We start from the raw sequence: 27,405 nt of genomic DNA on the forward strand, positions 1-27,405 counted from the left end.
ACAACTGCTGCCTACGTTGCATCCTCAAAAGATCATCCGTCCCTCTGTCAGCTCATAGCTTCTGGATGGTGTGGGATGTGATGGGACCAGTGCATCTCATGGCCATGTGCTCACCCCTGCACCTCCATTGTTGCAAAATGGTTTCTTTGGTCTGACGCAGTGTTGTGCAGGATACTGTGTTGGTGGGTCAAACACTTTGTAAGCCCTAGCATAGTGGTGTTGAGTGAGACCCTGTAAAAGGGAAAGGAAAACCCCAAACCCGGAATATGTATTGATTACAGTAAGAATGAGTTGCTGCCCCTTCCGTTGTAGAAGGGGCTCAGTGTAATCAATTTGCCATCAAGTAGTTGATGGTGCATTTGAGGGATGGTGCCTTATGGGGTGCTCAGCTTTGGTGTCCTTTGCTGGAATGTTCCACAGTCAGCAGTGGTAGTGGCTAGCTCAGTTTTTGGTCCAGGAGCCCCAGTGGTGTTGGACCTAAACGCAGCATTCATCACTGCCATCACGGCTGCTGCACTGATGAGCCCATTAGGACAACAATACAAACCCAACAGTTAGTTTTGTATGCAGTTTTGGCCATATTGAATGTGCCACTCAGTATCTGAATAAAGTGTGTTTGTCCTAGAATCAGGATGGTGGTAAAAATATGAAATATAAACATCACAGTGAAAAAAGTTAACGTGTAAAATAAAATGTAAATTAGTAGCCATTGTTACAGGCTTAATTTCAGTTATACCTTAATTCCAAGGTCCTGGGTTAAGCTGTCTACTTCCATGAAGTCATCTGCCTCAGAAACAAAGAAAGGACTAGAAATCATGTCATAGCTGTGTTGAGGAATATAAAATGCCAGTCTACATGTGTAAGTCAGTGATTACCCTGGAGTGAGAGCGTATTATGGACAATAAGGGCATTGGTAAACTTTCCGAGCCTTTAATTAATGCTGTAAAGTATATTAGAATTAAAATCACATAATTTGCAACACTGTCATAAGTTATAAAGACATTGCTTATTAAAATTTAATTTATGGACTCATTGTTTTTAATAATTCAAATTAGATGGCCACATATGTTTACATTTTGAAGATCTTGAATGTTTAAAAAAGTTTTAGCTTAAGACCAGTAAGTTCAGTATAGGAAACTTAAGAAGTTAATGTAAGTTAGACTTTTATGAGTAAATAAATCTTAATCTTGCATAAACTAGAATATTAATACTATCATTTTTACACTGTGATAAATCTAAGGACTTGGTATATTATAAATCTAGCCTAATATACAGAGATTCACAATCCCAGGTGAGAGCACACGTATCAGTAGAAAACTGGACTGAAGAGTTTGTTGAGGGGAATAAGTCGATCATTTGTATGGACTAGGAGAGAGATCGGCTCATGGCGGCTTTGCTCGTTAAAGATTGAAGGTTGAAGGTAGGACAGAATTAGTCCATAAGTTTGTAGATAGTTGGTCAAAATGGGTGCCATTTTGATTAGTCAGAAGTTTTGTATTGGGTTGATGCGAGCCTGCGCCCGAGTCACTCCAAGATCTGATTTATCAGCTTCAGCTGTGCGGGGCTCAAACCTCATGGTTTGCCAGCTTCAGCTGATTCAAGGCCGTTGCACTGAAATAGCTCCACCAGCTTGAGATCTTCTAGCAAAGGTCTGATCTGATATGAAAAACTTCCTTGTACTTCAGTGAGTATCTAATTGCTGTGGTGTTTATATCCCATTGGATAAAGTTTACAAGAGTGGGGTAACAGTTTATTTTAAAACTTCAATTTTATTTTGCTAGAAATAATGAACTTTGCATCTGATTTAAATTTATGATGAACATGTTAGATATTAAAATATAAAATGTGTAAAAGTATATATGTACATATTTTTAAATGATAGAGTAGTTGAGCAAAAAATGTTTGAAGTTCTCTGTTTTAAGATAAATATTGATTTAGTTTAATTGTATAATTCTCTTGGGTTTGCCCTTTGTAATACTTCACAAGCTTTGAACATGTGAGTGAAATGGGGAGGTTTATTTATGTTGTTGTTTAAAGTTCCGGAGTAAAGAACAGCATCAACTCTTGTGTTAAATAAAATTAAATCAAACAGGGAATCAGCCTGTGGTCAGGAGATTCCCTCACCCAAATCTCAGTTAACTCCATAAGCAATACAATTATTTTGGTTTGTTTCAAGTCAAGCCCCCTTTTTTTTTCTGGTTTCATCCAAGGCTGTAAAACTGAGCACCATTTGGTGTATGCCCTAGATTGCAGGAAAAAAAGAGGCAACAAAGCTTGAGCTGCCAAGAATAAATGTTGTTCAAACTTTATTTCAAGAGCTCCATGTGACTTAAAAACTCCCCCCCCCCCCCCAAATGACCATATGTGTCCTTCAAGGTTCTTGGTATTTATAATTCTAAAGTCAGTTAAGTCCAAAGCATCTGACCTCACATGCCTCTTTTCCTCTTTGGTGGTGAACAAAATAGCCCTTAAACATTATAGAGTCCATTAAAATTCACTTAGGGCATCTGTTGGTACCATAATATTGAATGTGGGCCAGCATTTAAAAATGGGTGATTAGGAATCTGGCTCTTTTTGCTCTGTTGAGATCCCAGCCAAAATCTTCTCCCCATTGCAGGTGGCCTGTGGGAACTTGGTCCATGAAGGCCTCGATATGTTTCTATCTGTGTCTCTGTGTTAGACAATAACCCTGAAGCTATGGCCTCTGTGGCTCAGCCAGACTAGAATCCAAAACAAAGCCCAGAGCTGATTACCACCAGGCTCGTCTCCAGGGACCCATCACGATTCTGCAGCAGTGCCCTGCGCCCCAGCTGTGCATGGCCTTGGTTGCTTCTGATACCAGTCTGGCTGTCAGGACTGTGTGTTTCTCCCTGAAACTGGAAGGCTGGGATTCTGTACCATCGAATGGAGTACTGCTAGGCACATATTAGACTCTGGAGGACTTTGTCAGCGAGGTGGGGGAGACATTCCTGTTGTTAGGCCTTAGCAATCAAAGTACTCCTCCATTTATATGCGCTGTGTTATAAAGAACTTTTCAAGTACATTACCCCGTTTGAATCTCATAACTACTTAATGGTATAGGAGAGGTTTCCAGTATAATTACCATTTTCAGATGAAGGGGGAAATTGGAAGGGTTAAGATCCCCTAGCCAATAACAAAATCCAGCGCCATCTCTCTGTTAGCGTCTATTGATGTACAGTCATCTGATGTGTGCATTGACGAAGTGGTGGCCGGGTAATAGCATTTAAGATGCTGTTTCACAGTACATTTGATGGAGCAACGTTCCGTAGACCTCTAGTTGTGGCTTCGACGGCTGTCGTGCCAGTAGTCCACCGTATTGATTTCCAACCATGTGGCATGTCTATATTGCAGACTTAATTAAATTAAAATGCTAGCAAGTTTGCAGTGTCTGGAGGAGCTGGAGGAGGGTGTTGTGAGGAAGCACGTTTCCAGGTGGTTTGGGTTAGGTGTTTAAAGCCTGGATAGCATGAGGTTGGTAATTGCATCACGATGTGGTAGCAATGACTGTTCAGTTCATCCGAAGACATGTGTGCCATGCCTGTGAAGTTGAAGAGCTATGCTCAGTTGTGGGGATCTGTGTAAGAACCATTGCAGGGACTTCTGTGAAAAATCTATAATTCCCCTGGAGAGACAAACATGTGCCCATAAAATAACCAACAACTCAGGGCAGCTATTCATTAATGCCAAGGGCAGGTACAGGTTGTAAGCCTATCATTGAGAATGGGAGTTCTTTTAATGTATAAATTGATTAATTTAACTTAAAGTTACCTATAGGCATCAGGCAAGACTTCTTCAGCCAGTGCCTTAGTAGCTTTCCTGCCTGTCACATTTTCTTTTGATCACTTGACAAAAGCCCTGTTTGAAAAATGTCACCTCATTGCTCTGAACTTGTTTCTTTGGGCTTGGATTTCAAAGCGGGTGGAAAGGATGAGCCTTGGGAAGGCTAAAACCCCTCTTCACTGCCTACTTCTCTCCGGTTGTTATTGAGGGACAGCAGCAGCCAAGAAGCACCTCTTTTGTTCCTGGTGGAAAAGTAATTCCATTTGTTCATTTAAGAGGATTGAATTTGCCATTCCATTAATCTCATTGCTGCTCTCTGGCAAAGAATAAAATGGAAAGCTGCTTGTTTTGAGTCCTGACATCCCAAGGGGATCATAAGTCTTTGACTTCCCTCCTGCACCCTTGAACTTCTCTCAGATCCTGAAGCTGGGTCCTAACTCTCTGATCCGTAATTCCTCTCTTTGTGGGTTCTCGGATGTTAAAGTTGTCAGAACCTCTGAGATGGATGACTGTTGATATAAAGAACTGTGTGAACCAATAGTGGCTATTTTTTTTTTTTTTTTTTGCTTTTTTGCTTTTTATAAAAACATATCAGAACCATATTCTATTTGGGGGCGGGGGAACCAAGCTTGTGTGTGTGTGCGCGTGTCTGGCTTTGAGTGCTTAGGGGATACCGGTGCCTCCTCTCTAACAGTCCAGATGGTTCGGGAGCAGGAGACTCTTGCATGGCCGAGGGTGGGGAATGTAAGTGGCGAGCGTGGCATCTGCAGTCCCAGTTACCTTGAGTGGTGGGCTCAGTCCTGGCTCTGCTCACTTCCTTGGACTTCATGCATCCTGTGATTGAAGTGGTTTTAAATTTTCTATCTCTTGTCCTAACACCCCAGGGCTTTCAGCAGAAGTTCTCCTTCCACAGTAAAGAGATCGTGGCTATCAGCTGTTCCTGGTGCAAGCAGGCGGTAAGTGTGGGGATGAAAAACACAAAGCAGGTCTGTGCTCTATCACAACGGACATAGGTCGTTGCTTGAGTTCCTGCCTGTAAGTGGCAGGTCATCATCCAATGTATGTATAGTTTCCCTCACATAGGATCGTTGGAGGAAGAAAGACATTAAAACTGTGGAATTCTAGCACATGTGAGCTGGGAGACACTCTAGAGATAAATTTACCCCTTCATTTATACACATTGAACTCTGGGATCAGAGACCGGAAAATTCTTCCCTGAGTCTCACCCTGCTCTAGAATTGAGGACTTCTCACTCCTAGACCATACATGGATATTTTTCCCAGCTACACTAGATTGTTCACAAGTCTTCCTGAGGTAGAAAGTTGCAACATTAGGAAGAAAGCAATTGCAACGTTAGCTGATCCTCCTAACCCAGCGGTCCAGGCATCTTGGCTCTTCTGTTTTCCGTGTGGGTACCTTTTTTAATGACGCTGTGTTAGCATGGCAGTGGTCTTGTATTCTTTAAATTTTGATGTCATTACAGCTGCCTGTATGCTCATTTAAATGTAATTCTTACTTGCATTTGAACATATATATTCACTAGAATCCAATAGTAATTTATCTATTTACTTTTCCTCTTTTGTAATCTATCCTTTTATAAATTTTATTTTTAGCCCCTCTGTCCTAACCAGATGGTTCATTTTCTTACTTGTTTGCCTGTGTTCCTGTTCTTTTTTTAAGCAGACAGTGTATATATACTCTAACTTATGGGCTGGCAAACTATGGCCCTGGGACAACTCTGCCTGCTGCCTGCTTTTGTAAATAAAGTTTGGGACACGGCCATGCTCAGCCATTTATGTATTGTCTATGGCTGTTTTGGATTTCTGTAATGTTCTGTAATGTAACGGCAGAGTTGAGTAGTTGCATCAGAGACAGGATAGCCCCTTAAGTCTGAAATATTTACTATTTGGACTTTTAGAAGAAAAGTTTGTGGACCTCTGTTCTTATCTCTCAATTCACCTACTCTTCTGAATGACTGTATAAATGGGATGTATAGTTCCCTCATGGCGCAGCCAACCTGAAAAGAAAGAAACTAGTTTCAGCTGGGTTAGGTGTTCGCAGGAAAACTTCAGCTCTCTACACCCATCAGGTATAACTAGCCAAACAAGGCCAAGAGGCAGGAGCAGATGCATCTAGTTGAAACTCATGAAGTTGACATTTTTGTAGGTCAAAACTTTTGAATTTGGGCAATTCCATAAGATTCAGCCCAATAATCTCTCTAGCACAATTTCCCTAGGCCCCCACATGTCGGGAGAACCTACTTCCATTATGTAGAGACACATTGGTCTGGAAAGCTCAATGCTTGCTCTGTCACCATCCTGCCACACATTTTATTCTTGGCATTTCCATCTCCTTTCAGTTTATAGTTACACAAATAGACTGTCTGTGCTTCTGTTCAGAACATATTCACAAGCACAAGGCCATCCTAGTTCTTGATTGAAACTGTCCCATCGAGGCAGTCTCCATCTGGAGAGGAAGAAGCAGATTCAGGGTCCAGGTGTCCCAAATGTACCTGTGCTGCTGCTTTCCCTGACCTGGGGAGACCCCGCTTGGGGGACAGCGTCAGTGGTGGTCGTGGGCTCGGGTAGGCAGCATCTGCTCTTGCCCCCTTGCTATCAGGCTGTGGTTAGATGGCTTATCCACGGTCAGTTAATTTGGGAACAGAGTCCCTCCTTCCAGTGAACACATGTGCTCTCTCTTCATTGAGCTATAGTCCAACTGGGTCACTCCAAAGGCAACTTTCACTTGACCACTGTGGCAGAGCTGTGGTCAGCTCCACATTCCTTTGAGTTTCCCAGGGTCACCAGGTTTAAAAATAACAAAACATTTTAAGACAGATTATAATGGTGACATATTTTAACACTACAGGTAGTCCCTTCTAGAATATCTGATGTCAAACAAACCAGTAAGCGTCCTCTGTGGGCACACACTGCATCGGAGAGAAAAAACAAAAACTGGGATTGGGAGCTGGGTTTCCTGGGTTCAGGTCCTGATTCTACCACGTTTGGACATATCTCCTGTTCTCCCTAACTTGGCAGTTACTCAGGTAGAAAGGGAGAGGGTTGAAGTAGGCAGGCTCTGAGGTCACTTCTCTTTTAGAAATGCAGTTGCCATTCATTTGGGGGTTCATTTGAATGGCTAAGAGAGAAACTCACTTACATTTTTTTAATTGGAATTTTAAATTAACAGAAAAGTTGCAAAAATAGTACAGAACATTAATGTGTCCCTCCCACCCAGCTGCCCCTCGCTTCCTCTAATTTTGGCAACTTGCATAACCGTAGTACCATGAATAAAACCAGGAAATTAATGTTGGCACGTTACTGTTAACTAAGCCGCAGATTTTTCAAACATTCCCCAGGTTTTTCTTTAATGTCCTAGGATCTAATCAAGGATCTCACAAGACATTTAGCCGTGTGATTTTTTACATGTGCTCATTCTTTCTCTGCCTTTCATGGCCTGGACACTTTTAATAGTGCTGACTGGTTATTATGTAAAAATGTCTCCCAAATTGAGTTTGTCTCATTTTTTCATGATGAGATTGAAATTATTTATTTTAGGCAAGATGCTATAGAAGGGAGGTGGTGTCCTCACTGCATCTTATACGGGGGCACATAATGTCAGTGTTTTATTACTGATAATATTAAGCTTGATCACCTGATTAAGGTGCTGTTTGCTGTACGTTCATCATAAAGTTACTGGGTTTCCCTTCCCGATTGATAAATATTTGGGGGAGATATTTTGAGATTATGCTGATGTCACATTTCTCCTCAAACTTTTGCCTACCAATTTTAGCATTCATTAGTGGATCTTTTAAAAAAATTATTTTAAATTAAAAAAAAATTTAAATGAATAAACTTTATTTTTCAGGATAGCTTTAGGTTAGGAGCAAAATCGAGTAGAAAGTAGGGATAATTTCCATACATTTCCTCTCCTTATACCATCACACATTTCTTTATTTTCGACGTCCCATGAGAAAATCTCCTTTTAAAGAAGATATACAAATAACATTTCTCTGGTATATCAAATTATTTGCAGATCACAAATGACTGGTGGTTGGGGAGTATTATGAAATTGTATTTCATACTTAATTAACTGATTTAGTAATTAGCCAGTGGATCCTGTCAGATCTTGAAGATATGCAGAGATGAAGACAAAGCCTCCCTGATGGGATGTAATTGGGGCCACCATATTTGCCAGTTTTCTTGAGATAGTCCTAATTTACATCTTTTGTTCCAACGTAATTATTAACAGTGCTCCCTTTCACTCTTAAAATTGTTCCAGTGAAGATGATAAATTATGTGGTCACGTTAAATAGAATCCAAGGAGAAACCGATGTTAAATCTTTAAAAAATCACTATGATTAAAACTTTAAGGCTTGTAATTATTGTGTAATGTGATTTTATGTTTGTTAGAAAACAGATGTTACCACCCATCATTATCTCTTTACAGCCACACAAAAGATGATTGAAAATGTGATTGGCCTAAGGTTACTCAATCCGTTTGGAGATAGAGTTAAGCCCCAAAAGTATTAGTCTACGTTTACTTACTTCCTTTCAAAAACAAAAATCACGTTGGATTTGCCAAGTGTAATAGGGCCATTACATTTTTTGGCAGCCCTCATGAGCCAGGCAGAAGCAATCTCTTTGTCCTGTTACCTCTTGGACTAACAGCTGTCTAGAAGACATGTTTTCCTCTTTCCTGGGTCCCTTAAACTAGAAAGCCTGGGAAGGATTCACATGCATGGGTAGAAAAAGGAGAGGCAGATGGTAGGCACTGCCTTTCTGCTCATCTTCATTTCCTTTTCAGCATTGTCCCAAATTAACCAAGTCTGTGACCAGCGCAAGTCCGTTGAAACAAAATTATGTGCAAAGTTAGCGTCAGTAGAGCCCTTCGTCGATGTAAGAAACATTCATACCTGTAGAGAATTTTTATGAGTTTGTTTGAGCCAAACTGGTGACAATTGCTGAGAAGCAAAATCTCAACAGATTGAGAAAATGCTCCAGAGAATGGCAGTTTTACAGCTTATTTTATACATTAGAATCAAGGGAGGAGACGAAAGGAGGGCTACGTGAAATCCACTGGTGGTAGAGGAAGGGGGCAGGAGAAAGCAAAGCAGGGAAATCTCTGAGATTGGATAGAAGGCAAAATAGACACACTTCTTTTACTTTGGTGGGTCCAGGATAGTTGGTAATGAACACTTATTGCCCATAGAGATGGTACGTGGGCGACAGGTAACAATGAGGGGTTCTGTGGTCTCTGTTGTGGTGGGTGTGCCCCAAGGGGTGTGGAAAGGGAGAGCACTCTGACATTTCAAAGGTATGTTATCTTAGATGCAAAAAGAGAACAGACAAGCTCACTTAGGTAAAAACTGACCTTTGTCAAGGAAGCTGCAGGCCGAGGATGTGACTACCCACCGTGACCTGCTTTTAGTTAGGGATTTTTATGTTCAGACCGTCCTATGTGGTCACTTTCCGTCTCTGACTTTGTAGAACCACCATGTAAGCCTCCCCTGAGCTTGTCAGGTTTAGTATGTGGCCACTTTTTCCTTCACACCTCCAAGACTAACATCTTTAAGTAAACATCTTATTAAAAATCAACTCATAGACACAGAAAACAGTATGGTGATTACCAGGGGAAAGGGGGTGGGGGAGGAAGAAGACGGGAAGAGGAGGGTAAATGGTGTTGGAAGGAGACGCGACTTTGGGTGGTGAACACACAATACAATATAGATGATGTGTTATAGACTTGGACACCTGAAACCTATATAATTTTATTATCCAATTTCACCCCAATAAATTCAATAAAAATAAATAAAAATGAGATACTAAAAATACAAACCACGAGGTTGTAAAGTTTTAGCTGACCTGTCCTCTAAGATTGATTTCTTGCTATCAGTTGTTATCCGTTGGTAAAGTGAAATGAATTCTAAATCTGGTCTCCGAGCTCCTGGGGCTGGTTGATGAGAAGCGTGTGTCGCGTGTGTGCGCGTGTTCGTATGTGCACGCATGAGCATGTACACATGGCCTCGTTCCTTGTCACTGCGGCATTGCCCTTCGCCTGGGACTGATTATGGGCCTGTCTTTCTCTTCAGTTTCACAATAAGGTGACCTGCTTCATGCTGCACCACATCGAGGAACCCTGCTCCCTGGGGGCCCACGCGGCCGTCATTGTCCCGCCCACCTGGATCATTAAGGTGAAGAAAGCGCAGGTAACTGCCGGGCCGTGCTGCTGGGCCGGTGCAGAGGGACAGGAACTGTTGCTTCTTGCTTTTCTCTCCCTGACTAGCCCTTGGGTTCCCACGATCTCTGCTCATTCATCCCCGTGGCCCCCTGCTCAGCTCCCCGGTTCATCCCATCAGCCCATCACCTTACTGCGTTGGGCTCTCTCATGGAACCAGCCTCCTCTCCTAAAGAAATCAGAGTCCACAGCAAGAATGTGTCCTTCCCCTCTGTGTGCTAATGATACTCTCTTTGGGTGCTCTCCTGAGTTCCTTGAGTGCTGGTGGTGGCTGTGGGTGATTCTTGCACACCTCCTGTTCCAGCCGGGCACCCCCAGGGAGTGACTGTGAGGGCAAACTGTGCAGGCTTCCTGGCTTGGTTGAGATCACCACCCCTTCCAGCCTGAGCGGCAGAAGGTCATGACCTTCCTAACTACACAAGGCCGCTTAGAGAGCAACACTCCTCCCTTAAGGCGAAGTAGAACTTAGCCTCTTACTACCCAGTCTCATGCTGTATTCAGTCCTCACTCTACTTCCTGTCCTAGAGGGTCTCCTTCAATTCTGGGAAACCTTGGTGGTTTCTCCTAAGGTCATCATCTTTGACAGAAAAATTTCTGCCTTTGTATTGTACATCTTAGACAGTTAACTCCAAGTTCTGGGATGGCAGACTTTTAATGCTACAGAGAGAAGATTATACCTCCCTAGGGTGTAGGTACCTTAAGAAGTCTCACTGAACATATCTTTAAATGGTGTGGCAATCCTTTTTCATGTGGCCTCCAAAATTATCATGCAATTTTTTCTCATTGACTCGGTTTTTTATTTAAAAATTGTTGGGTCAGGGACACTGTTTTGCTTTGTGTGTTTTATATAAAGTTTGTGTCTCTGCTGATGAGCAACATTTGGGAATAATCTTTCCAAGTTACAATCCCTGGAAGCCCTTGGGAAGTCTTTTCCAGAGGCAAGTACAGTATCTATACATTAAAAAATAGGGAGCCTATGGACACAGATAATAGTGTGGTGAAGGCCTGGTGCGGGGGTGGGGGGGTGGTAGAAGGAGTCAATGAGGAAAAAAGAGGAGATCTGTAATACTTTTAATAATAAAGATAAATATTTTATTTTATTTTTTTATTTTTAAATATATCTTTATTGATCTCAGAGAGAGGAAAGGAGAGGGAGAGAGAGAGATAGAAACATCAATGATGAGAGAGTCATTGATCGACTGCAGCCCTCAACCTGGGCATGTGCCCTGACCGGGAATCGAACCCCGATCGCCTGGATCCTAGGTCGATGCTCAACCGCTGAGCCACGCCCGGCCAGGCATAAAGATAAATATTTTAAAAATGGGGAGTCTAGCCCTTCCTTTGTACATTTTAGAACCAAAGGCCAAGAACTGTTAAATGATTTGTCCAAGGTGACATACACAACTTTAATACTATGTCTGAAATTCAAGTGTACTGATTTCCAATTTAGTGTTATTTTAAAAATCTCTTTAACATTTTTACTTGTGTTTTCCCCTAAAATTTACTAATCTCTCCATGAGCTTTATATTAAATATTCAGTTAAATCAACATGTTTTCATCAAAAGCCTCTATGGTATCAGGAAGGCTACTGAGCATTGTGATGCAATACAAGATCTTTGCTCTGAATAACCATGTAGTTACCTTAAAGAAAGATTAGGGAGAGCTTCCCGGAAGAGGTGGGTTTTAGTCTGCCTCTTAAAGATAAGTGGGACTTAGATCAGTGGAGAAGAGAGGAAATAGCAGGCAGGAGAATGGCATGAGCAAGGGTACTGGGTCCAAATTTATATTCATGGGATTGTGAGACTAGCTTGACTGCAGTGGGAGGTTAATGCAGGGGGTTGTAGGACAGGAGCGTGGGTTCCTCAGGCCTGGCTGGCAGGGAATTTTTTTATACATGTGAACTTTATCCTTTTAAGCAAAAGAGTAATAGTAACACTGCATTTTAGAAGGAAACATCTAGCAAAAGTGTGTAGGATAGTCTGGTGCTATGGGATTTGGGGAGACTGGAGATAGATCAGTTAGGAAAATCAGAAGGTGATACCACTTTGCGGGGAAATTGTAAGTTTCCTCTTTTAAACTTTAAAAATCTTTTCATTATGGAAATTTTTAAGCAAGTGAAGAGAGGTAAGATTATAATGAATTCTTCTGTAACATGAACTTTTCTACCATTGTTGTTTCATCTATTCCCCTGCCACACCGTAATTTCTTTTCCTTAATTAATTTTTTTTTCTATTTTGAGATTCACATGCAGTTGTAAGAAATAATACAGAGAGATTCTATGTACCTTTTAGAGATTTTCCCCTTGTGGTAATTTCTTGCAGTATCATAGTACAATATATCACAACCAGATGTCAAGATGCAGAACAGTCTCCGCAGGTGTCCCTCATGTTACCTTTCCATGACTAAACCCATGTCTCTCCTGGTCCCACCCCATCCACTCTGTCTCACCTGCAAAGTGTAACTAATCCTAGTACCTAATTCATAGGGTTTTCATGAGGACTAATGAGCTAAAACCAAAAAAGATAAAGTATGTAGACTAGCACCTCGCTCACTGTAAACACTCAATAAACGTTAGCTCTTGCTTTCCTTCTTGTCGACTTTTAGGAGTACAGGGTACCAAGTGAAGCTATATGTCAACGTATTAAAACGTTGGACAGTCACACGGGGGTCAGGACAGAAGTTACTGATCCCCGAGGCATCGGTGTTGCAGTGAAAGAGGGTGGGGAGAGCGTGAGATTTCTGATGGAGAGGGCAGAAAGAGACAGAACGGGGCCACAGCCTGCCGTCCGCTGTGTTCCTAAGTGGCCTTGGACTCCCGCTGTACCCGCTGAATTGTACCCTGCAGTGGGGCTGCATGTGCATTGGCGTGATGCCTGCCCGTGGGGGACTGTCAAGCCCTATTCGTTTACTGATAGAAAGGTGGAGAAAGACGGAGTAAGCACCCTCCCCTAGATAGTGGAAGGAGGAAGAAAGCCCTGCGAAACAAGGAGACACCTGTGATGACACCGAGTTTCATTATTTAAAATGGGAAGAAAAACAGAGCTGTCATCAGTGTCAAAAGCAACAGCAGCAAGGATTGAGAAAAGCCCTTGTTGGGACCAGAGCATGGATGCCATCAAAACCGTAGCTTGTAGAACGTGGGGAATGGGTGACAACCTGTTAACAGTGGTGTGGAAACAGGCAGAGTACATTGGGAAACGATGGAGAGAATTTGGAAGGTAGATGGAGAACGGCAGATAAAATATTTTCCCAACTTTTAGAATTCATTTACTTTTTAACTTTATTTTTTGTTGTTGACGCTATTACACATGTCCTCCCCCAGCCCTTGCCCACCTCTCCCCAGCCCTCCTCCCTGTCTCCCGTCCCTCTGGCCACCCCACCCTGTTGTCTGTGTCCATGGGTTACGCACATATGTTCCTTGGCCAATCCCTTCACCTTCTTTCATTCAGTCCGCCCTACTCCATCCCCTCTCACAGCTGTCAGTCTGTTTTATATACTATACAAATATTTTCCATACGTCTCTCTATATGTCTATATTCTAGGACACTGCTTAAAAATATGATAAAGGAGAAGATAGTCTTCTCTGTGCTAAAGAAACCTTTATTTCATTAACCACGTTCAAAGGTGCTGGTATATGCAGTGGGAGGTCCAAAGATGAGTCAGATGTTAACCTGAAAATAGAGACGACAACCTCAATCACCGGGCAGAGTGTGGATTCTGGAAGAGGGCTTTTGCCACGTACATTTTTAATCAAAGAGCGGCCTTCTGATACCTGGGAACGTTTGCCTTCTTGAGTGTCGTGCATCTTTTAGGAGAGACACTCCTAGGGTGGCGAGAGGGAGGGACGGACGGGTTCCGTCAGCAGCCACGGGAGTGAGAGGCCCTCACATCTGAGGCAGGGCATGCTGAGCGCGGCCATGACGTAGAACCCAGGTGGGAACCCGAAGCAGGGTAGAGAGACTTCATTTGGGGAGATCAGCGTAGGCTAAATTAAAAAAAAAGATGTCATTGTGCTTGGTCTTGAAGGATGCACGGGTGTCATTGGGAAGAGGGGTGAGGGAGGGCAATGCAAGTTGATAGACCAGGCTGACAACGACAAGACAGGTTGTCACAGAAAGTCAGCTGTATTTGTCATGTTCGTGCCTAGACAGATGACCCTAGAGAGGAGTGAAGGAAGCCTCCCTGAGCGGACAGTGGCCAGGGCGAGCGGGGTGGGGGAAGTGGGATGACTCTGGCGAGAGGCCGCGGGCTCCGAGTGGGCAGTCGCTCCGTGACCGGCTGTGCAGCTGGAGCTGTGTGCAACCTTGATGGTAAAGCCCGGGCGGTGTGCTGGCATCACTACCACCGTGCTTGCAGGGACCTGGGAGTCAGAATATGACGGAAGGTGGACTTGAAGGAATGAGAGGAAAGCCAGGTTTTAAGAATCAAGCTGGAATCTGTTGATGCGTTTAAGGCCAGAGTTCTATTTAATGTTACAGATGTCAGAGTTTCTTCTCTGTACTGGAAACGGTAGGAGATAATATTTTGATTGGATAACCAAGCGAAAGATGTAATCGTTTGGAGCTGAAGGGAAGACCTGTGTTACATGAATTTTTGTGTGGAGTCAAGTTATAGAAGACTAGATAAATGACATTTGGATAAATGACATTATTTTACACACAATGATTTAAAACTTGCCTTTCCTAGTGAAAAAATAAAAAGAATCTTGAGGAGAAGTCCATATTAGTAAATATAGATTTAATGCATGTTTAAACTGCCATATGTGTTCCATGCTATGGATATATTGGTTTACTTAGCTAACTCCCTACTGATGGATATTTGTATTGTTTCTAATGGTCTACTTATAAAAATGCCACAGTCAACTCCTCTCTGGCTTTCTGTGGGCTTTCTTCATGTGAATCCTTTCTTAATCCTTATGATCGCATAATCTTAAAATGCTGTAGACTCATGACATGTAATAGCAATGGCCAACAATATCCCTCAAAATTTCCCAAGCCATTTCCTTTGGTCAATCCTGAAGGTTAAGTAGTTCTTGCTGTGACTTAGCCAAATACGCCCGAGAAGCTGCTGAGACCCTGTCCTTAGTTTCTGGAATGTGCTTGCTTTATTCTCCTGCCTGCCTGATCTCAGGACAGCCTCTATCCCCGCGGTGCAGCTGGAGCAGGGCAGAGTGAGAACGCTCTTCAGTAGACAAAGTCCATGACACTGCCTCCTTCCGAGTTTTGTCCAGTACATCGTGGGGGAAGACTTCCTTTGGGATGAAGAAGTGGGGTATCTACTCTTTAGACGGTTGTTATAACTGATTCTTTGCGATTCCATAACCTGGACAAATCCCCGAGGAAGAGCAAAAGGTAGTTAAGTTTCATTCACAGTTGAGTGAGTCACCCATAGGCCTTTCTTTTTTAACCTTCACCCGAGGATATTTTTTCCATTGCTTTTCAGAGAGAGTGGAAGGGGGGGGGGGAGAGAGAGAGAGAAACATCGATGTGAGAGAGATGCATCGATTGGTTGCCTCCTGCACATACCCTGACTGGGACCGGGGATGGAGCCTGCACCAAGGCACATGCCCTTGGCAGGAACTGAACCCAGGACCCTTCAGTCCACAGGCTGGTGCTCTTAACCACTGAGCCAAACCAGCTAGAGCACCCATAGGCATTTCTCAACAGCCCAGGAAGGAGTCACACCATGATAAAGGTTTTGTTGATAGGATTATTTCTGCGGCAAGGTAAGACTGTCCTGATACCCCGTATAAGAACACAAAAAACCTTTATGTTTTCTTAGGACTTTAATAAAAGAGAGGGCACAGAATGCAGTGGGGCGAATGCTGTTGGAATCAGAAGAATGCAGATATCCAAGTGAAGGCCCAGCGATTCACTGTTTTGATAGTGTTGAACTTGCCAAGTGAACCCTTTTTATCACAGAGCTGGGAGGCTTTGTTTTAGAACACTGGGCCAGTATCAAAAGGGTTCCTGAATATGTCACTACCAGTTTACCCAGTAACTTCTTGGTATAATTTTTACATTCCTGAGAAACATTGTAGACAAGCTAGGTGACTTGTCTAGTTGTGGCCCAAACACAACCCAAATCTGCCACCGTATCCATCAGTTCCCTGTATGCTGCCTCCTAAAAGGAAGTTCTGCACTGAGACAGAGACGCGTATTTACACATGAACAGAAGGAAGGCCGGGACTTTGAGGGGTGCTGTGTGATTCCGTACTGCTTATCTTCTGCTGTTTGACTGTCCGTAGGGCTGTAAGCTTTCTCAGAGCTCACGTAGAGGCGCCCAGGTACTGTAAGTCACCCCCGCTTGGCCTCTGCCCCTTGTTCTGTGGGATGAAGAAGGGCCTCAGATGCTTTGGCTCGGTGAGGCCCAGAGGCACTTGTATTTGCTACGTGTGTTACAAAAGGCTGTTTTGTGTGTCTGTTCCCTATTAGAACTGAGTTCCTTGTCTGCTCTGTTTTCAGACATCAAGCCTTATTTTGGGTGTGGTTTTCTAAGTCTCTGCTTCCCAAACGTGTGTGATTGTCAGAATCACCTGAAGAGCTCTGGTTTCTATGATCAGGCAAGTTTAGCAAACAGCCTTAGCCTGGCCCAGTAGACCTTTCTGTGAGTTTAATTATTGAATCCTGTCAAGAATCAAGGACCACAGTGTGTTCCTGCAGGCACCTGGCGTGCGTCCTGCATTGCTCTTGGCAGCAAATTAAATGGAAACAACAAAGAAGTTAGGAGACAGGCATTCAGTTCCTAAGGATCCTTTCTAAAATCAGGAGCGCCTCAGTGAGTGTTGTGAATTTGAATAACATTGATTCATTGTTTCAACCATGATTTGAGTGCATGCTATGTGCCAGGCATTTGTGCTAGGTGCTGGGATATACAGCTCTGAAGGAAGCAACTAACATTTTTGGAAGTCCTTGTCATGGGATGGATACCAGGCTAACTGCTTCACATACTTTTTCTGATTTAAACTTCACAACTCTTCTGTGAGGTAGGTATTACCACCTTCGTTTTAAAATTAAGAAACCGTTACTTCGAAACTTGGACCGACTTGGCCAAAGTCTCAGATCTAGTCACACAGATCTCATGACATCCAGAATTAACGCCCAGTCAGTCTGACCCCACCGCTCATGGTCCTTACGCACAGATCTGCTTTACTGTAGTAAATGCTCTTTACTCCACCCTTCCTACTTCAAACACAGGTTCTCAACCCTGGCTACATGTTAGAATTGCCTGGGAGCTTTTAGAAAGTACCTTTGCCTGAGCTTCAGCCTAGAAAGTTAAACGAGAATATTTGATGGGGCCCGGATTGTAGCATTTAGTAGAAGCTCTCTGGGGGAGGCCCGTGTGCAGTGAAGGTGGGGAGACCCACTCAGCATCGCTAATTGACATCAAGTAGACACGGCGTTGGCCAGCCCAATAGCGTCTGGCGACCTTTTTGGATCATTTGGTTGATTAAATGTTAACATTAACTCCAAGTTATTTTTCTTCCATTTTAAACAAATTGAAAACAGTCAGAAATACAGCGAATACTTTAATAAGGCAAAAGCTTTCCCAAAGAGCAACATGGTAATAGGCCCGTTGAAAGAGGAATTCAGAAACGGGGAGATCTCTTTTGGTGAAAGAGAGATAAAAGCCAAGTAGTTTCAATCCTGCTGATTTGGATGTGTTAATATGTGTACTCCAGACTAATTTTATTTTGAATGTTCTAAGAAAAATACCCCGAATAACAGAAGACTAGATATTTAAGTTTCTTCGAGCTGTTTGAAAACTCTTAATTGCTCAAGCAATGCATGTATATATATTTCTATAAACTTCTAAGTGAATAATTCTGTATTTCAGGCTTTCAGCACTTTGTCAAACATCTGCGAGGTGGTAGTAGTGCTTTCTTGCCTTTGTGAAGATGGCATTCTAATTAATTATTGACTCCACTAATTAAGTCTCATTTTGCTTGTCTTCAACAAATGAACTGTGACCGACCCCCTAAGAGAAGTTCTTTTCAAAGCATCTGTATCATTTATTAAGAGTAGATGGTTAGTTGAGGTAATCACAAAGTTGTGGTCCATAAAATCCCTAGAAAGAGAAAGACAGGGAAAGTAAATTTGGGGGTCACCGTATTTCAACAAGTTGGAGGCACTTCTGTGAGAAGAAAAAAAGGCTTCCGGGAGAAGGGAGGCTTTTTAAACTAATGGGTCTTTAGAGAGAGAAAGAGAACAGCGACGGCTACTCTACTATTATAAGTAACTTAAGGGTGAGTCTTATCTCTGCATTTTAAAAGCCAGCCATCAATGCCGATAGAATAGTTGCACCATAAAGTTCCATTGCAGATGAGTCATTTTATGAACGTTACTTAAAACAGTCATTACCCCCCCCCCAAAAAAAGTAAATAGTGGAAAAAATAAAGCAAAAAGAAAAACATGAAAAATGGCCTCCTTTTTTACATTTCCACATAGGTGATCTCCATACCAGGAGATGAACTTGAACTTGAACTTGGTTGGGCGGGAGACGGACCTGGTTGGGCGGGAGACTGGAGCCCCTCAGAGAATTTGGGATTCTTCCATTTTTACTGGGAGGGTTGGCAGGTATAACTCGTGTTGTCGTGTGAGTCCATGAGAGCCTCCAGGGCTCTAGCCCCTGCCTCTCCGTGCGGTGGGGCGTCGGCCGCTCACTCCGCAGCACTCGACTGGTCTCTGTCTGTGGCTTCCCCATGCACAGTGGCTTGGAAGTGTCAAAGCATGAGAAGCATGCAGTCCAACCGCATGTGCTGCCGTGGCCGTCACACGGTTCTGCATGGGAGAGCTCGGGGGCCGTGTGCCCCGGGCTCAGGCCTCCCCTTCTCTCCTCACAGACCTCTCTGAAGGCTTCCAATCGAAAGAAGAAGAGAACAAGCTTTAAAAGGAAAGCCAGTAAAAGAGGAACGGAAGTAAGTGTCTCAGGGTCACGTTCCCATGAAATCTGTCGTCCCCTCCGTAGCCTCCCGGGGCTGATGTGACCCGGCCCCGGCTTACTGTTTTGCTGTATCTCCTATCACTCTTTTCTCTCTCACGCCACTCTAACCACGCTGGCATTGTTAGTAAGTTAAAAAATATAACCTCTGCCGCTTCACCGAGTGCCTGCACTTGGCCTTGGAAGTATTATCTCAAAGACAAAGAAGAGCTAACACTTCTAGAATGCTTAGAGTACAGGGAGTGAAACCAGAAGCCTGGCTAAATTCTCAGGGGCCAGTTGCAGCCTGAGACACTTCCTTCCAGGCTTGACACGGAGTGTCCTGTTAGGAAGCTCTGTGGTGAAACGAGATATATCTTTTCCTTTTTTGCAAGGGTTGGGTGGTGCTTGCTTTGGGGCTGCCTGTCAAATCATGGACGTACATCTCAGTTGTGCTGCTTTCTTCAGCAGGAAAACAAAGGCCGTCCTTTCGTGATAAAACCTATCTCTTCTCCGCTCATGAAACCCTTGCTTGTGTTTGTGAACCCCAAGAGCGGAGGCAACCAGGTGAGTCGTTTTTCATGAGTTCAACTTGGAAGCTGCAATGCTTTCTTGAAAACACAATTCCCAGCACCAGTTAAAAGAGCACCATCTAGGGCCCAAAGCGTTGGAAGACGACCAGCTTCCCAGGGCCAAGGTCAGTGTTGCTCCAGTAGGGGGCAGCCTTCCACACCTCAGGGCTAGGCGAAGCCTAGAGGTCCTAGGCTGTATCCTTTGCTTCCACATATGACTATGCCAGAGGCTCGCAGAAACCTAGCTGCCGACATCTGTCCTTACAGATTTGCAAGAAAGGCCATTCTGCAATCTCTCGGTAATGAGTTTCAGAGTTTCTCAACTCCTATATTTCGGAAGTCTTTTATGACCTTAGTTTTACTCCTTAATATTGTAATTTAGACCTGGCTACTTCTGTCCCTCTTTGCTGAGGAAAGGATTCATTGTTTGTGATAATCATGACAACAGGTACCACCAGCACTACCAAAAACATCACCTTCTGCCGGTTCCATTTGCTCCTTGCCTGAATCCTAGAAAATAATTAACATTAACTTCATTTGAGAATAAAGAAACAGCCTTAGGAAAGTTAAGTTTAATGACATACCTGGAGGGACGCAGCTCTTTGAGGACAGAATTTGTTCTCGAATGCTGGTCTCTGTCTCCTCCGCTTTCTGAGGCTTCTTATCAATACTCTTCTGTGGGTTTTGATTTTCTCTGCTATTTTCGTGTGAGATTTGGTGATAAAATATCTTCTGTGTCCATCAAGTGCACATTTTACATTTTGAGACGAGATTCCCTGGCGTTTCACAGTAAACAATCGAAAGATTTGGAACTGCGTAGTCACCGCATGGCAGGGGAGGAATTCTCTAATTAAGATTGACCCACATGGTCCAAGGTGATGTTCTTATTACCAAAGATAAGGGGCATTTTCCAGAATGTGCTAATTACAGTGAAACTTCTTGTATGAGAGCTTGTAGTTTAAAGAAAGTAGTATTCCTTCCCCCTCTCTTTCTTTAAAACTCTTGATAACTTGCTGTGTTAAGTCTCTATGAATGACTCTGTTCCCTATTCTATAATTTACATCTCTATGACTATTCTGTAATAACTGTGTATGGGGCCAGCTGAGTCCTTGAAATAGCAGGGGAACCACTCTGTAAAGTACATGATTGTCTAACCACTACGCTGTACACCCGAAATTATTGCAGAATATTGAATGTACACTGTTACATTGAAAAAAAAAATTAAAAATCTCTATTAACATGTAGAGGGCAGGGGAAAGAAATGTGCTACAAGCAGAGGAGTAATCTCTTTTCAACATTCTGCTCATTCGGGTTGCTGAGTGATCTTCGTATTGTAAGGATGTGACGCTAAAACTGTCACTGGCAGGGGACCTGCAGAGGCGTGTCTCAGCAGTGAGGGCCGGTTTGCCCTGAACCATACCTTCCCTCTAGGCCTGACAAGGATTGGCCTGTGGCTGGGAAACAAAACAGAGCTAATGTAATTGACTCCATGATTTTGGCCACCTGAGCACCACATGCCAAATATATTTTAATATGACCGTCATTGTATAAAACGCACTCGTGAAATCATTATAAGCTCTTTTTCTGGGGCGCACAGAAGCGTGTAGGGGGGCCCTGCCTTTGAGGAGCGGACAGTCAGTAAGGATAGAGCCTGCTCTGTGTAAATTATTAATGACAGGGACTTCAGAGATGATGTGATGCCGCGTCCTGTTTCACCAAGTACAGAAGAGCTCAAGGAAGCTTAAGTGCATTTTCTAAGGACATCTTGTTTGTTCATGACATAAAAGGGGCAAATGGGAAGAATAACCCAAGGACCGTGAATTAGATGTGAGCTCTGAATTGAGTGGGTCAGACCACAAGCGCTGCGGAGTGTCCCAGGCCCGCAGTGGCGGGGCCGTAAGGAAACGGTGGCAGGGACGCAGCTGAAATGGAAGGTGGACGGTACCCGGCGAGGCAGCGGACAGGCCGCGGGGGCACTGCCCTCTCCTCGCCGCTGTGGCAAATCCTGTTTATCCTTGAGGGCTCGGGGGCACCTTTCCGACCCACCTCTCGGGCTGGACTGCCTGTGAGAGGCCCCTGAGCCCTTGGTGCTCTGAATGGCAACATGGGTGCTCGCTGTGTGTCTCTAGGCTGAGAGCCGGGCTTCAGGATAAGCACCAGGGGTGCGCCTTTGAGCCTAGGGTTTCTAGTACACGGCCTATGGTATGAACAAATAATTGTATAATAAACAATATTAATGGAAGAATGAATATCCTGATGGAAATGATTTATCTGAGGACAGCATGGCGAGTGGAGCCTGCCTATTATTAGAAGAATGGTTAAGTAAAGATTAAAATGAACTGGGACCAGTGTCTGAAAACTTGGCTGAGGATTTTGGATTTGTACCATGGAACAGTTTTTCACTGTTTAAAGTGTTTTTTGTGTGTGTTTTTTTCTTTTTTAATATTAACAGTGTTTTATATTTTGAACAAAAGTAATTCGGTGAAAGCACCTTTAAGGAAGATTAATTTCACACATCGGGCATCTGTGTAAGCCAGGAGGCTACCCACATAAACTTAGGCATAAATTGGATGGATGGCTGGTTAGTGTGTGAATGTCTGGCTGTCTGGCTGGTGAGTAGGTGGGTGGACAGATGGACTAACGGATGGACATGTGGATGGATGGATAGATGGACAGATGACTGAATGGAATGCGTAAAGGGAAGTAAAGTATCAAGATTTTACCCCAGATTATCTAACAGTGGATTTGTTATTGGTGAGTATTCAGGAAAGGAAGGAATTATTAGGAAAGAGATTGAGATGTGTTTGAGGAACTTGAGGTCACAAGGAGGTATTCAAATAAAAAAAAATACCCAGTTATTAGAGACAAAAGACTAAATGACTTTAATGTGATTTTGTGCATTTTGGCTTGTGAATGTGTCGCCCTAATGATGTTACTTCTAGAATGGCTGGGATTCTCAAAAGTGTCGCTAACCAAGTAAAAATGGCTACTGCATAACTTTAAATATCGATATACTTCCTATTTAAAACAGAATTCTTTGCTAAGCCGAATAAATATGAAGAACATTGTTTGTAAGCACAGTGTGAAATGTTGAGAAAGCTATAAAGAAACCCAAACACCTATGTGCAGCTGGAATCATTCACACTGACCTCCAGCTAATATAGTTACGGTTTCATCTTCGGGGAGACACGGCTTGATTCCCCGATTGCTTAGGGAAGAGTCTGGTTGGAGATGGTCTAACTCCTCTGTTAGGGCCAGCCTTCCCCTGAGTTGTGGCTGCACCGCACCCTTAACATTGCCGATGAGGGTAGATTCAGGCGTAAAATTGGGAGTCAGAGGGTTCTCCACACTCGCTGCAAACACAATAACCTGGGTAGCTTTAAAAAGCTAGTGCTGTCTTACCTACCCCATGCTGATTAGATTAGGAGCTGTGAGAGTAGGACTCCTTGACTGGTATAAGCTCCCCAGTTTATTTTCTTGTGTAGCCAATGCTGAGAACCACGGACTCCCTCCCCAGGCTTGAATGTGCATTTGAATCGCTTGGGGGGGGGGGGGGGATCATGTTAAAATGCAGATTCTGACTCTGAGTCTGTGGGTGGCCCTGAAATTCTGCTTTTCCAGCAAGGCCCTGGGTGGTGCTGTTGCTGCTGCTGAGATCTCGCTCTGACCAGCGAGGGCCTCCTGCAGCCAATACAGAAACACTTTGCTGTTAAATCCTGATTCTTGCCTTTTCATAATGACTTACTCTACTACTCATCTGCTTCTGCATGTAAAGCACTCCCCTCTCCTGTTCTTAATAACTGGACTATACCACCATCTTCTGGCAAGTAAAATACCTGCAGCTTTTTCCCCCTTCCTACAGTATTTTATGGATGGAAAATTTCTAATGTTTTGCTGGGATATAGTGAGATAACCACATATAGCGTCTGCTTCTATGTCTTTCTTTTAAACAATTCTGTCTTTTAAACAGATACTTGACAATAATTGTCTCTGTTTTTCTTTCTTTCTTTTTTTTTAGAGAATTCTTGTGAGTTTCTTTGAGCCAAACAAGATAATTGCCGGGAAAGCATAATCTCAAAGGACTGAGAAAAATGCTCCCCAATTGTCTGTTTTTCTGACACATAAGGTGGAGAAAATGCTGGATTTTGGCGAATATTTAGAGGCTGGCAGCACTACTGTTATTGTTGGGATCTGCATTATCTGAGGAAATGGGACTGGAATCAGGGGCCACAGTATCCACTCTGAGTGTGTCCTGTGGGGAAGAGGTAGCAGAGGGAAGATATAGTCCCCCCCCCCAGTCCCCTCGCCTACATGGAGACCCCAGGGCTCCAGAAATGTGCACCCCCTCTCACACTCACCTCTGCTTTAACTTCAAAACTTACCCTTCTTCTTGCATGCCTCTGACTCATTAACATCTTTGCACCTGAGTCTTGTGGACCCTCCTGAAACCCCCCGATGTTTCCTGCTTTCACGGTCTCTCCCTCACTCTCATGAATTCCTTCCTCCAGTGATGTAGATGATAAATTCAGGGTTAGGCAGGTGTTCTGACTGCTAGAGTGACTCTAGCCAGCTAGTCAGTCCTGAGAGTTAAGGGCTCCAGACCCTGGTTTCCAAACTGTTCCATGTGACATCCCAGGGCTGGGGTGTGGCATGAGTTGGACCCTTGGATGGAGCTCCCAGGGGCCTTATTAGTGGGTGATAAGAGGAAGAGGTGCTCAGTCTGTGGACAGACTCAATCCCACCAAGTTCACACCACCATCTGTGGACAAGCTTCCCCAGACAGGGGCCACCCCTCCTAAGCCAAGGGCAAGTCAGGCAAGGTGGGGAGAAAGAGAAGACAGAAAGTATAACTTAAAATGTTTGAACCCCCACACTGTTTTTAAATACTCAAACAAACAGCTTCAATGAAAAGGTTATTTTCTTCGATGCTCAAGCTGGGAATAAATCAAGAACCATTATGTTTAGATAAAATTTTAGTCCACTAAAGTTTGGAATTGGCGGAAAGAGGGCAGAAGGGCAATCAGTCGATTGGCCACACATGTCAAAAATTCAGTGTCATCAAAATTTCCCCGTCAATCCAGCCTCGACAGGTAGAATTTAAACAACCGAACAATGAATCTGTGGAGTCTCCCTTTTTCCAAGCCACGGCATTGGTGGGAATGTGAGGGCAGCTGTCTTCATCTGTTCGACTGCTATAACAGATACCGTAGGCTGGGGGCTGCTAAACAACAGAAATTTATTCTTCACAGTTCTGGAGGCTGGGAAGTCCAAGATCAAGGCACCAGCCAATTCGATTTCTGGCGGGAACTCACCTCCTGGCTCACAGACCGCTGTCTTCCCGCCGTGTCCTCATGTGGCGGTAGGGGGAGGGAGCTCTCTGGGGCCTCTTCTGTAAGGTCACTAATCCCATTCTGATGGCTCCACCCTCAGGACCCAGAGGCCCCGCCTCCTAATACCGTCACATTGGGGGGCAGGATTTCGCCACATGGATTTTGGAGCAACGCATTAAGTCCGTTGCAGTGGCTATGACCCAAATCGTTATCTAGCCCCTTGGACAGGTCTGGAACCCGAGTGTCTAGCTCCTTAGTCTGTAGCCAGACAAATATATCAATATGCAAGTCCAGCTCCCTAGTTAAAGCATTTCAGTGGCTCTTTCCTTTTGTAAAGCCCAAGCTCCTTCGCATGCACAACCTCATGTACAACTCAGGCTGTTTTGTCTCCCGCAGCTCCTGCCTCATGGCTCAAAGACGGAATGGAACGTAGTTTTTCTATGGCCTGTCTTGCTGTCTTTATCCCAAAACTTCCTCTACTCACCTTTCAGGACAAAGTGCAAGTATCCTATGTAGGAAGCTTCACCTAATCCCCAAATTTGGGCTCAGAGTGTCTCCTCTGGCCACTCACACTGCTCAGTGGGCATCTCTACCATAGCATTTGCCATCTTCAATGAACTGATTTTCTGTTGATCTCCCCGTCCACATGGGCACAGAGTAGGAGCCGAATACGTATCTATTAGTTAAATTAGGTTTCTTTGAGGTTGTTTGAAGCCAGTTTCAAATACTTCTTTCTTTCTTTCTTTCTTTCTTTCTTTCTTTCTTTCTTTCTTTCTTTCTTTCTTTCTTTCTTTCTTTCTTTCTTTCTTTCTTTTTTTTAATCTTTATTGATTTCAGAGAGAGAAAGGGAGAGGGAGAGAGAGAGATGGAAACATTAATGATGGGAATCATTGATCGGCTCCCTCCTGCATGCCCCCGACTGGGGATCGAGCCTGCAACCCGGGCATGTGCTCTGATCGGGAATCGAACTCCGATTGCCTGGATCCTAGGTCGACGCTCAACCACTGAGCCACGCTGGGCCTGGCCAAATACTTTTTTCTTAATCTCTTCCTCCCACTCCCTTTTCTTTTCCTCAGGCCTTTTTTATTCTGTGGGCAGTTCTTTCCATGATCGTGATCATAGCTCCGTGGCAAGGCTCTCCAAGTGACATAGCCAAATGTTTCAGCCTACCTGACAGCTACAACGCTTTGACGAAGATTGATGTGCTCTTTGAGCTGACCCATCCTTAACTGCTTCTCCATCTCCCTGTGTTTTATTTCATGAATAACACATAGAGCTTCCTCTTGAGGGCAAGATCTTCTCTGTCTAGTCCATCTTGTTCCCTCACATAAAACTGAGCCTCTCATATAGTGGGTGAGGGGCTGAATCCTGTTTATTTATAACCCTCTAGAACAATTACCTATTTTCCAGGAGACTCTTTTCTCCTCTCCCACCCTGTTCCCCAACACCTGGAGCTGGAAAGAACAGTTTTATCACTCCAGAGAAATACCCATTCTCACAATATCTTAAAGAGTTCTGTGGTCAGTGAGGTATTGCATCTACTATGTATGGGAACCCTCTCCAGGGTGTATTGGAATTAATTTGTAAGCCTTTCTTTTTCTTTTCTTTTTTAATTTAGAGAAAATGAAACTCTCACAAGAGCTGCAGCTTTTGAATGACAGTTGTGTGAATGGCTTAGTATATTTAATACTGCCAGTGAGAAAGAAAGAAATTTCTCTTTTCCTGGTGAATTAGTATTTGTCAAACCATTCAGTACTATTGAATAAATTGCCTCTATTCAAGCCCTAAAGTAGCTTATCCTAGAGGTAATGGCAGAGTTAATAGAACTGACTTAAATGTGTGTTAGACCTTTTTACTCCACCCACCAGGACTGATTTAAAATAGCGCAATGCTTTCACTCAGACACATAATTTTTTGCTAATGATTATATTGTAGAAAGATTACTTTTTGAAAGAAGAAATTAGACAATGATTGAACATAATGTACTGCTATGCGAGTTATCCCTGCGCAACTGCAGAGGGCATTATTCTAATAGGCTGTAATGTCAGTGGCGCCTCCTAGAGGTGTGCCGTGCAAAATTTGCCAGCCTTGATTAATATCCCTTCCTCAAAAGAATAAATGGAGATACTTAGGTGTTCAACTAACACAGATTGAAAATGAACAAAAACTGAAGGGTGTCACTCAAGCCTCCTAGAGAAATTTTACATTAAGGAAATAACCTCAAAATGCTTTGTATTTTCATTTCTTGAAAGATGTTAATTACCTAGTATTACATGCCTAGCAGAAGAAGCTGAAATTGGGGCGTCCACTTGACAAAGGTGGACAAGAGTAATTCACATCTACAGTTCATATTGCTCTAGGAACCTGAAGCTGAAAAAATAATTTTCTAGCAAGTCATCTGGAAATTTTTTATAAATTGGTCTGCCATTAAAATGACTTTTAAACTGAGAAGATTACTTGAGAGAATCCTCAACTGACTTGATACCAAGGCCCAGTATGGGAAGGAAGAAAATGCCCCAGTATTTAGTTAGTATTACGTATCTAAA

At 43.4% G+C, this 27,405-nt stretch overlaps 1 protein-coding gene across 1 annotated transcript in view; it reads left to right on the forward strand.

Moving 5' to 3' along the window:
• Nucleotides 1–27,405, forward strand: part of DGKI (diacylglycerol kinase iota) — a 243,334-nt gene that overhangs the window by 45,123 nt on the left and 170,806 nt on the right. Inside the window, exons 6-9 of the mRNA XM_081147568.1 lie at nucleotides 4,686–4,757; nucleotides 9,893–10,009; nucleotides 18,881–18,955; nucleotides 19,426–19,524. Coding sequence (XP_081003694.1) covers nucleotides 9,917–10,009; nucleotides 18,881–18,955; nucleotides 19,426–19,524 — 267 coding nt within the window. The 5' untranslated portion in view covers nucleotides 4,686–4,757; nucleotides 9,893–9,916. The remainder of the gene's footprint in view (nucleotides 1–4,685; nucleotides 4,758–9,892; nucleotides 10,010–18,880; nucleotides 18,956–19,425; nucleotides 19,525–27,405) is intronic.

This window comes from Miniopterus schreibersii, assembly GCF_964146895.1.
Source record: "Miniopterus schreibersii genome assembly, chromosome: 9".
In the NCBI taxonomy this organism is placed as follows: domain Eukaryota; kingdom Metazoa; phylum Chordata; class Mammalia; order Chiroptera; family Miniopteridae; genus Miniopterus; species Miniopterus schreibersii.